Below are 12098 nucleotides of genomic sequence, written 5' to 3'. Positions count from 1 at the left end.
GCTAAGTGGGTGCAATGTTGCTATCCAAACATGAGGGCCCGAGTTCAAATGCTCATGCTAAAAAAAAAAGTGTGGGGACCTAATGTGATGAGCCAAGCCTTTATTTAATTTTAGTAATTATGAGGAAGAGACCAGCCTGCTCTACATAGCTAGTTTCAGGGTAGCCAGGGCTACATAGTGAGACCTTGTCTCAAAATGAAGAATCTTGGTGTGGTGGTGTGCACTTGGGGGTCGCGGTGCTGGAGAGACAAACATGGGGCGACCCTTGGAGGTTCCTGGCTAGCTAGGTTTGCCAAATCCTTGAACTTCATGTTCAGCGAGAGACCCTGTCTCTCTCACACAGACACACACACAAAACAAACAAACAAACAAACAAAATCCAGTGGACCAAACAAGCAAACAAACTCTGGAAGTTCTCTTTAGCCAAAGGTTGACAACTGCGATGGTTAGTTTTAATTGTCAACTTGACAAAAAGTTAGACTCCCCTGGGAGGCAGACCTCTAGCCAGATCTGTTAGGGGTTATCCTAATTGCGTTAACTAAGGTAGGAAGACACACCCACTGTGGGCGCCGTCTTTCCCTAGGCAGGGACTTCTGGACATGAAACAAGTGGAGAAAGTCAGCTGAGCGCTGGCATGCACGCATTATTTCCCTCTCTGCTGCCAGAGCGTGAGTGCAGTAGGTGCAGTGTGACCAGCAGTGTGGGTCTCCCGACACTCCATGACTCCGCCCAGAACTGCCAGCTAAAGTAAACCATTTCTCCCCTAAGCTGCTTTTTTTTTTTTTTTTTTTTTTTTTTTTTGGTTTTTCAAGACAGGGTTTCTCTGTGTAGCCTTGGCCATCATGGACTCGCTTTGTAGACCAGGCTGGCCTCGAACTCACAGCGATCCGCCTGCCTCTGCCTCCCGAGTGCTGGGATTAAAGGCGTGCGCCACCACGCCCGGCTTCCCTAAGCTGCTTTTATCTGAGTTTTTTATCCCAGCAACAGAAGTGAAAGAATGACAATATGATCTTCCTGTTTTCAGGTGAATGGTTCGAATAGCCAAGTGAAGTTTCCGTTTTTATAATACAGGCCATTTCACTGTCTTTGTTGCTGTTTTCATAGATAGGTCGGCCAGATTTGGCTCAAAGGCTGAGAATTTTTAAGACTATATTTAAGCTGTAAAACCTTAGGATACAAGGGATACAAATTGAGTGAAGTCAAAGGTGTCTATCTTTGTCTTACACACTGATTACACACATATACTTATATTTGTGAGTAGCATGAAGGATAGCATTCAATCCACAGGAAACACTGGAGAATCCCAAAAGGCACGCAGGGAGTTGGGAATCCCTCTGAAATTAGAGCGCCAGCTGCAAATTAAGTCACACCAGTGGAAGTTTTACTTGGGAGCTAAGAAATACTGTTTAACATCCCTGGACTTTAATTTCCTTGTGTTTAAAGGGAAGAGGATGCAGGTTTTCGACATGTTGCAGATTCTAGGAGTCTGATTGGCACGGCAAGGATAAGAACTGCTATCTTCAGTGTCTGTGGCAAGGAGGGGCTTTGCTGTGCTCATATTTATGGCCTCACACGCTTGAATAAAAACTTTGTGAGGAACACTAGCAGGCCTCTCTTTACAGGCAGGAAAGCTAACACTCAGCTAGTGTAACAAGGCATCCAGCTGAAGGATGGCATAAGAATCTGAACTTGGGTTTAAGTAGCTCTAAAGCCCCCAGCACTTCAGTAATCTATCACGTGGTATTGGTTTCTTACTGTTTGGTACACAATTTTTGTAGCTTCAGTGACCTTTTAATTTGTGTTTGTGTATAACCCTGAGTATGTGTTTGTGGAGGTCAGAGGTCAACTGGAAGTCATCATCAGATATCCTCAAATTGCTATCCTCCTGATTTTTGAGACAACATCTCTCACTGAGCCTGGCCCTCCCAGATTTGAGTAGGCTGGATTATAGGGTAGTGCATGCCTGGGATCCCCTTGTCCTGCCTCCAGTGCTGGGGCTACAGTTTTATTCTATGGTGTCTTTCTATTTTATGTAGGTGGTAGGGATCCACACTCAGGTCCTCAAGGGCTTATGTAGCAAGGACTTTACCAATTGAGCCATCACCAGTGGCAGCCCATAATTTAGTGGTCTAAAACGACAAGAATTTATTTATTCTCTAGTCTGAAGGTCAGAATTCTGGAATAGATATTGCTGGGCTACAAAGTTTCCAGAGGACGTTTATATTTGGAATAAATAGTTTTGGAATCTCTGTGGAAGAATCCATTTTCTTCCCTACTCTGCCTTCTGCAAGCTATCATCATTCTTTGCCTCTTAGTCTCTTTCCTGTCTACAAAGCCAGCAATGTAGGTGAGTCTTTGTCACATTGTTTTACTCTGACACACTCTGCCTGAGTCTATAACTCATCACCTTCATCTTCTCCAAAGAAGGACACTTGTCATCACATTGTTCTCGCCTGAGTAACATCTGGTTAGCAGCTGATATGTAGTTGTAATTCCCGTGTGTGGCATAAAGTAACTTATTCACAGACTGTGGGGTAGGAAGTAAACATTCTTGGAGGATTTGGACTGCATACACTAATAGCGTAGGATAACACAGTAAGATATAGTAAATATGTCTAAGGGACCTCTAGTGTTTTTGTTTTCTTAGCATCTTTTAATCTCAGTTGGGGAGAAGCATCCTCATTTCTCCTACTGGTGATATCATTCATCTCTGTTAAACTGGTGACTTTACTAATCACATAATTATACCCTTTCTAGACACCATGAGGACCATAGAGCAGACAAAAAGCAACGCATCCTCACCTAGTGTTGGACCAAGGAGTGGGTATGTGACTCAGTATGTTAATCAGTCTTTTTTACAGAATTGAGATTCAAGATCAGCTTCCTTTATTCATTTGGGCTTCCTCTTTCATCCTGGCAATATTACTTATACAGCTATGACCCCAAAGACACTGGCCATCCATGTCTGTATATGCACCCTCCTCCCCCAGCAACAACAACAAAAGAAGACAAAGAAAATGGAGCGAAGAAACGTTCAGGAGGCCAAACCAGGGCTGAGAAGGGGCTGGGCTCTCTTGCTATGCGCGTCTCGTCTCACAGTTCGTTCCCTTGGCACATCAGTGTGTTCCACCCTCACGTTTCAGAGGTCACAGCTGTGAGACAATCATTTCTGCTATTTTGCTTAGGCTAGCTTGACTCAGATTTGTATCACTGGGAATTTAAAACAAACTAAAGTAAATGCTTAAATAGAAAGAAATGTCTTTTTGTATTGTTCATTCCACTGAAACCTCCCCCCCCTTACATCTGGAGTCTGAGATATACGGCGCTGTGGATTTCCTCTTAGGTAAGACTGAGGGGGAGAAGGAGCATTTAATGAAAATGCTCCAAGTGCATCCTGATTTATATATCCTACATAGACGTCATTGGATTAAAATCAATTTTTACAAGTTATAAATATGGATATGTAATTTTGGCAATTTTCTTTTTTTTAATTTAATTTTATTAATTTATTCATATTACATCTCAGTGGTTATCCCATCCCTTGTATCCTCTCATTCTGCCATCTCTCCCATTTTCCCCTTACTCTCCTCCCCTATGACTGTGACTGAGGGGGACCTCCTCCCCCTGTATATGCTCATAGGGTATCAAGTCTCTTCTTGGTAGCCTGCTATCCTTCCTCTGAGTGCCACCAGGTCTCCCCATCCAGAGGACAAGGTCAAATATGAGGCACCAGATTGGCGATTTTCTTTACTTCATAAAAATCTGCATTTGTATATTTTTAATTTATTATTATGTGACTGTGTGTGTGAGAGACTGCACTAGTGCCATGGGGGTGTGCTTGTGGAGGTCAGAGGACAACTTGTGACAGTCATTTAGTTCTCTTCCTCCACTATAAGGTCCCAAGGATCAAAGTCAAGTTGACACGCTCAGCAGCAAGCTCTTTCACCGACTGAGTCATGTCACAGACCCCAAATCTGTACTTTATAAGTCAAAGTCTTAGGAAAATTCTATTATCTTGTAAGGTATAGGTCTGAAAAAGAGCAGTTTGCCATGTGTTTATTATAACTTATAAAAGTAAGTAAATTTGTAGAAAGGAGACCTTTGGCAAGATTGTATGGGGGCGGGGTGCTATATGTTCCTGATAGCCAGGATGACGTCATGAACTGGGAGAACATTAGCATGGACGTCATCATACCAGAGGCATGATGGGGTCTTGAAGGAAGAGCCTTCATTTCCACTAGCACAAAGGGAATTTCTGAGTCTTGTAGGTTCCCAGGAACAGGTTGGGTTGGGGTGGAGAGGGGGCAGAGCAAGAATGAGCTGCATACCAAGTGACCAAGCCTGACATAGCCTTTATAGCAGCCGTCCCAAGGCGGGAAGGCACTAGATAGAGTAAACTTGTAATTCAAGGTTGTCCTAAGCTTGCACACAGCTGCACGGAGAGGGAGAGAACTTCAAGGCCAAACAGGATAATTTTTTTTTAATCAGGTCTCTGTGCCAGCCAGAGGCTGTAGGCATGTGCGGCCTGATTTCTCAAAGAGAATGAGAGAGAAACTGCATGAAACTAAGGTATGCCAACAACGTGGATGACTTTTTTTTTTTTTTTTTTTGGTTTTTTGAGATAGGGTTTCTCTGGGTAGCTTTGGCCATCCTGTACTCACTTTGTAGACCAGGCTGGCCTCGAACTCACAGCGATCCGCCTGCTTATGCCTCCCGAGTGCTGGGATCAAAGGCGTGCGCCACCACGCCCGGCTAACGTGGATGACTTTTAAAAGCAGATTCTGCCCCAGTCCCTTGAGGGAGCACCAGCTATTTCACAACCTGACTTGGGGAACTTTAGGGACCAAAGAGAATGGGAGGCCCTGGTTGTATTCTGGTTGTGGGTGAGTTAAATCAATGTTAAGAATATTGTTGGGCCACGCCTTTAATCCCAGCACCCGGGAAGCAGAGGCAAGCCTGGTCTACAGAGACAGAGTTCTAGGACAACCAGGGATACACAGAGAAACCCGTCTTGAAAAACCAAAACCAAAGCAAAAAAAAAAAAAAAAAAAAAGTAAATTTGATCTACTTATGTCATTCCATCATTGTTAGGTCTCCTGATATATGATTAGAGTGCTTAAGTATTTAAACATGAAACACTCTTTATTATGTCTGTAGTCAGCATTAAAGCAAATTTATACAGTGAAGTAGTAAGTATTGCTAAATGCGGGTGACACGAATAAGAATGCTATTATTTGCAACTTGTCTGAAAATATTTTCAAGTTTTTCTAAATAAAATGTTGGCAGGGTACTAAAAACTAAGCTTGGATATTCTGGGGTAAACAGGAGAGAAGACAGGCTGAGAAGGTGCTGCCGAAATCTGGTTGAAATTGAATAATAAAGAGCAGAGTTTTGTTTTTTTAAGCCTTTGGCTACACTGTCCTAAAGTCGGGCTAAACCAGAGAACTCAATCTGAGCAATGAGAATTCGTCAGACAACTGTAGTTAAATTAACACAACACAATCCACGCTGGGGGGCGTGGCTGCTCCTCACCAAGCTGATTCACTTTGCGCTTGTGCAGAGACGAGCCCATTCCTTGCCCTACAGAGGGGGAGGCGATGTCCCTGACGTCATGAGTCCACCACCAGGTTTCCTCCACGTCCTTGGCCTTTCTCCCCAAAGAACTTCCCTTCCCCCACAATCTCTTAAAACCACTGTTTAATTGAGACAAAACCAGAATTACATGAAATTTTATTTTTCTCTTTCTACCTAGAGTGAGTGGGCTGGGCTTGGGGCCGGAAGCGGAAGTGTTGGCCGGTGCCGGAGTTCTACTGTGGCCATGGAGGAGTCTACGACCAAGGAACCCGTGCTGGACGCCAAATCGGAGGTAAGTATGCGCTGGGAGGAGAAGGGGGATGGGGCGGACGGGGGCGCCCGGGGCTTTTCTCTAAGTTGTGTCTCTGCTTGCGTTCCAGGTCACCTGCCAGGTGAGTGGCCGCCCCGCCCTGTCCGCAGCTGCGGCCGTGCGGTCCCCGCTACTCTGCATGGATCCTTCCCCAAGGCTGCGTTTCTCCCTCGCACCTAGAGGGTTAGCCGCTGTGGGTGCAGTTTAAACTCCTGTGCCCCTAGAGTGCAGACCGAGCGTTGTTCCACCTTAATTAGGTAACCTTTATTCCAAGGTAGGACTTGGACGTTTTAGAATGTGAAGGTTACAATTTTAGTAATATTTACAAAGACAGCTTCCTTCATTTAAAACAAAACAAAACAAAACAAAACAAAAACTGTTGAGACAGGCTCTCTCACTGAGTAGTCCTGGCTAGGCAGGAACTTTTCTAGGAAGATGAGACAGCCTTGAACTCGCAGAGAGTCACCTCTCTCTGCTTCCTAAGTGCCGGGCTTAAAGGTTTGCCCCACCGAGCGCAGTCATTTCTTTAAAGAAGTTATTTTGAAGACGGACTATACCTTTTCTAACCTCTCATATACACCAGGAGTAAGATTTCGACTTTTAAAATTAATAACACTTTTCCAAGAGAGTCAGAAAACTGGAGTATTAGGTCAGGAGATACCCATGTTCACATAAAATATAAGAAAATGCGGAAGTGAAGACATAATAAGAATGCAGGGGCTGAGAGAAGTGTCTGTTGACTGACTGGGACTTGTCTCTAAATGATTTTCTTTCTTTTTTTTTTTTTAATTTTTATTTTATTTTATTTTTGAGGCAGGCTCTCATTAAACTTTTGAGGCTGGCCTTAAACTCACCTTGTAGCCCACACTGGCCTTGAACTTGTGACCCTTTAGTGTCTGCATCCCATGCTACTAGATTTAGAACCACACCTCACCAGCTTATCTTGCCTTTGCTTTGGAAGGTGCCTGGGAGGGAACTCCCATGACACCGATAAACCTACTTGGTTTTGCTTAACAGCATATGAGTTAGTGGCACCTTGTTTTAGATTTTTTTTTTTTTAATCTTATGTATCAGTACAACACGTGAGTCTCTGGGGGCCAAAAAAGGCCTCCAAGTCTCCAGAAATAGAATGGTTGTGAGCTGCCATGTGGGTACTGGAAACCGAACCCAGGGCCTCTCGAAGAGCAGCAAGTGCTTGTAGCCACCGAGCCAACTCTCCAGCCAGATTTGAGTGAGTCTCACGGTATTTTGTTCATCACCGTATGTTATATGTTTTAGAACTGTACTGGGCTATAGGCATGCACTTATTTATTCATTTATTTGATTTCTACTTAAAGCAATACAAATCTAATCCCTTACAGTTGTGAAAGTCAGAAGTTTAAAACCAGTGTTACAGAGCCAAGGTGAAGGAAGGCATTGGTGTGGCTGTAAGGGAGGGTCTCTTGTTTGTCCTTTATTGTTCTCAGGGTCTGCTTCCACCCGCACCCCACCCCACCCCATCCCCCACCCTCCTCCCTCCCCCCTCTCTCTCTCCCTCTCTCTCTCCCTCCCTCCCCCCTCACCTCTCTCTCTCCCTCTCTCCTCTCCCTCCTCTCTCTCTCTCTCTCTCTTGGTTTTTCCAGACAGGGTTTCTAGGTGTAGCCTTGGCTGTCATGGATTCACTCTGTAGACCAGGCTGGCCTCGCCCCTACCTGCTTCCTCTGTTAGTCAGTGGCCTGTGCGTTGTCAGAACCCCAGCTTCCTCTTCCGACTCCCACCCTCCTGCCATCCTCCAAAGACTGTGATTATATTGGGATCACATGCAGGAAAGTACATCCCGAGATCTTACTTTGTTAAATCTTTCCTATCTGCGGTTTCACACAAGAAAGCCTCTGTGATTAGGACGTGGGCGTATCCGAGCCACAAGTGTGCTGTAATCCCTTCCATACATACAGCCACTGGTCGTATGATTATAGACACAAGGGAAGCCAAGATATTTTATAAGACTATTAGAATTAATAATGAGTTTAAACGTATGATTCAGTTTTGTTTTTCTGCATAGTTCTGACACAGGAATTGAAAAATATAATTTTAAACAAGTTTGACAACCTAAAAAAATAAACTCTACAGATTGGTGCAAATACATCTCCCAAGCTGGGTACGTGTGCCTATAACCCCAGCACCCGGGTAGCTGAAAGCAGGAAGGTCACCACAATTGTAAAGTCATTTAGAAAAATCTTGTCTCCAAAACCAAAAAGCAAACAATCACGGGGCGGGGGGGGGGGGGGGAAAGCACCTTGTAATAAGCTGTTTCTCACCTTTATGAGGAAAATTATAGGGCCAGTGAGGTGGCTTCCTGGGTAAAGGTGCTCACTGCCCAGCCTATTGACTTGAGTTCAGGCCCTGGAACACACGGAGAAAACAAACTGAGTCCAAGTTGCCCTTTTACCCCACATGCCCGAGGAAATAGAATTAAGAAAATTGTAATAATGAAGAGCAGCGGTCTTCTGACTTCTAGTTCATCGCGTAGGGATGAGTAGAAACTGTGCAGTCAGCACCTCTTGGGTGTCTGTCAGAGGACGGGTATCACAAGGCACGCAGTGGTTTCACTGCAAAAAATAGCAGTCAGTCAGCAAGTATATTTTGGGTGCCAATCATCATCTTTGGAAGTAAGACAAATTCTTGTACCCGTGTTTTAGGGTCAGTGTGAACAGCTGCATTTATCCAGTTCTCTTTGATACCGTGGCAGCAGTGAAAAATCAGATTAAAAACATAGTAGTCCTTAAACTTAGAATCTTTGGAGTCAGACAGACAGGAGTTTTCTGTTCTGAATTCTGAACTGTGGCCTTGAACCCATTACATAAGCTCTCTGAGACTGGGTTTTGTCATCTGCAAAATGGAAATAGTAACCTATAATACTGTGATGATTCAGTGAGGGCACCGGACACACACGCACACTGCACAGTGCGTCGCCTGGCAGGTGTCTGTCATGAGGACTGATGAAATCTAAAGCCACCATCAGCAGCACTCATTGTAATAGTAGGTTTGTCATAGATGGTGTAGTGGGGAAACAATGCCATGGTTTCCACACGTGCCTCGGGCAATGGTAGGAACCACGTCACCCATCTTTTGTTTTAGGACTTGGGAATGGATGGAACAGGAAGAAAGGTGAAAAGTGCTCCAGGGTGCTTGGGGGGTGCTGAAGCAGAGCAGAAGTTAAGCCTGCTGGGAAAAGCCACTCTCTACACCTCTTCTGTCACAGTAGAGACTTAGGTGTCTTTGTTTGACTTTTTTCTTTCTTCCACATGTTTTCTGATTCTGCTTATGCCCTTTGGTTTTTTCCGTTGCCGTTTGACCACTGTTTTCCTACCAGCATAAATGAAGCTGTTTTCTTGTACTGTGACCAATATTGAAACGAATACAAGACCAAGGGCAGAATAAATAAATATTTGTTCAAGGCAGTGGCGTTTCTCATGTGCTATTTGTAATGTTGTGTTAAAGCTTGTAGATTTTCAGTGGAAACTGGGCATGGCTGTGAGCTCGGACAGCTGCAGATCCCTCAAGTATCCTTACGTGGCAGTGATGCTAAAAGTGGCAGATAATTCTGGCCAAGTAAAGAGCAAGTCCATCGAAATGACAATTCCACAGTTTCAGGTTTGTACTTTAACTCTCGAATTGAAGTATCATTGCTGTTTTAAAAGCGGTATACAGGCTTAAAGGAAGCTTTATTTACCTGTAGTCCATACTAAAACACTATCTAAAGTCATTTTCTTTGGGAGTTTAGTTTTCTTTTTTTTCAATAAGATGTGCCGATTTGTATGTGGCCATTTAATTACTGTACCATTTTTTAAAAAGTTATTTACTTATTATTTATGCAGTATTCTGCCTGCATGTGAGCCAATAAGCCAGAAGAGGGCACTAGATCTTATTACAGATGGTTGTGAGCCACCATGTGGTGGCTGGGAATTGAACTCAGGATCTTTGGAAGAACAGCCAGTGTTCTTAACCTCTGGGCCATCTGTCCAAGCCCCCCCACCCCCCGCTGGTCCCCAGTTTTTTATGTATTTAGAAATATTTAATCTTTATAGGGTATTTACTTTTTAATTAACTTTATTATTTCTCTTTAGGTTTAATAATAGTTTTAAGCAAAATTAATCTTTGAATCATAATTTTGACTTGTGAGTTTTTAGACTAATGTTTACAAAATGCAGTTCAGATCAAGTACTTAGTGGTGAATCTTATTAGCTAGAGATTTAAGTAACTCAATAGTTTATACTTAAACTTGGAACATTCATATTGTCATTTTACTTACCTTTTTCTAAGGAAGAAAATGGGAGTGTACACTAAGCCCAATTTCCTCCTGAGTGTATATGATAAGCCATGTTTATCGTTAGCTGATCTAACCAACACGATCAATTTTTTGGCTTGGTTTGCTGTGAACCTTTCGCAGCAGTTGCTTCTCAAAGAAAAGTTGAGCACTCTAGAAAAGTAGCCACAGTGAATGAAATGGGAATTAAAAGTTATTTTTTTGAAAAAGAATAAAAAATGCATTGGCTCTGGAATTTCTGTATTATTTGTTTCATTTTGGGTATAGGGGTGTTTTGTCTGCTTGTGTGTCTATGCACCACATGAATGCAGTACCCAGTGAGACCAGGAGGGGGCATCAGATCCCATGGGGCCGGAGTTTCAGGCAGTTGTAAGCAGCCATATGAGTGGCACTGTAAATCAAACCCAACATCTCTAGAAAGAGCAGGTAGCACTCATAACTGTGGAGCCATCTCTCCAGCCCCGAGCTTTCTTTTTTACCCGTGTGTGGTATAGTGTAAGGCCTTGCTAGGTAGGTGTTCTGCCTCTAAGCTAAGGATGTTCTTCCCATCTTGGGCTTCTGGAAATGCCTTTCCCAAAGCGGTGTATGATCTTTGAGTTCCTCTTTTACAAACTGTATTTTAAGGAGCTCTTGATAGACAGGACCACACACATTGGTTCTTCATAATGTTTATATGTGTTTGAAGGAAGATGTCAACATCTTCACTCTTTCCCCACCCCAGCCCCCGACAGTCACCTTCAATGTCTGTATCTATGAATTCAGCATTCTCAATATAAGTGAGATGATGCAGTGTCTGTCTTGCTGTGTGTGGCTTGTCTTTGACTTCGTCCCCCGGGGTCAGCTGGATTAGAAACGGCAGGTTAGCTTCTTACAAGCTGAGTGATTCCATTGTATGTTTATGCCTGTGTCTGCAGTGTGGTAAACAGCACATGTGGATGTCATATGCAACTACTGTGTGTACACGTAAGGCATATGAACATTCCTAGACTCTGCTATCCTTGGTCTTCCTTCTAAGCAGTGCCCCATGAATCCTGCCACACCGGCAGGAGTATGTACATGTGTAATGTTTTTTTCAGGAGACAATTTTTGTGTATATTTTTTAGACATGGTCATCTGTGGTTTGTCTCAAATTCACTGTGTGTTCTGGTTCCTCTTGCTTAGGAATATTTGTTTTTCAATTATCTTCACCAAGAATATAACATTAAAATGCAACCAGTATATATTTGGTGATTAGATATAATTAAAAGAACTACATAAATATCCTTTAAAAGCAAAATTAATTCTTTTCCCCTTTTCTCCAGAATTTCTACAGACAGTTCAAGGAAATTGCAGCTGTAATTGAGACTGTGTGAGAACTGACTCCTGATTCTAAAGTATTGGACTCTACTTATGAAAGAGAACTGCATATGGGTCAAAGATTTATACATTGAAGATTGTGCTTCTTTGGTTGGAGAGATGGATGACTCAGAGGTTAAGAGTGCTGGCTGCTCTTTGGAGGACCTTAGTTCAGTTCCCAGCACCCACATGGTAGCTCACAAGTGAATGTAACTCCACTACCAGGGGATCCTACACCTTCACACACAGATGCGTGCGGGTAAAACACCAATGCACATAAAATAAAAATAATTAATTAAAGAAATTTACTTCCAATTTTTAAAAATAGCTTTAAAACTCAGATGAACATGAATTATTCTAGTGTGATCATTGCTTAGCCTTGTGAGTGAGCTCATAGTTGGACACTAATGTGTGTAAATTATATGTAATTATGTTTACATATGTTTATAGATTACACAGTTACTGATGAGGAAATGATACTATTAAATGCAGCACAGTTTTGTATATTAGAAAATTTCCGAATCCTACTGACAACAGATCTAGCTTTTTTCTTTGTTTGTTGAGACACGGTTT

The 12098-nt window shown here is 42.9% G+C and overlaps 1 protein-coding gene across 1 annotated transcript; it reads left to right on the top strand.

The window, feature by feature from the left end:
- The first annotated feature begins 5719 nt into the window (after positions 1–5719).
- On the top strand, positions 5720–11830 carry Commd6 (COMM domain containing 6). Its single transcript, XM_051161062.1, has 4 exons — positions 5720–5866; positions 5955–5966; positions 9365–9517; positions 11492–11830. Exons 1-4 carry the CDS (start codon positions 5819–5821, stop codon positions 11540–11542), a joined length of 264 nt encoding a protein of 87 aa, XP_051017019.1. The 5' UTR covers positions 5720–5818; the 3' UTR covers positions 11543–11830.
- The last annotated feature ends 268 nt before the right edge of the window (positions 11831–12098 follow it).

The sequence above is a fragment of the Acomys russatus genome, chromosome 18, assembly GCF_903995435.1.
Source record: "Acomys russatus chromosome 18, mAcoRus1.1, whole genome shotgun sequence".
Lineage (NCBI taxonomy): Eukaryota > Metazoa > Chordata > Mammalia > Rodentia > Muridae > Acomys > Acomys russatus.
Note: the sequence above shows the minus strand (reverse complement) of the source record. Positions and strands in the feature narration are given on the sequence as shown.

What these genes read in the sequence shown, in the direction of transcription:
- Commd6 (XM_051161062.1), top strand. Translation starts at nt 5,819, where the DNA reads ATGGAGGAGTCTACGACCAAGGAACCCGTGCTGGACGCCAAATCGGAG. An exon ending in TGACAATTCCACAGTTTCAG is followed by an intron (nt 9,518 to 11,491) that starts GTTTGTACTTTA and finishes CCTTTTCTCCAG; the next exon opens with AATTTCTACAGACAGTTCAA.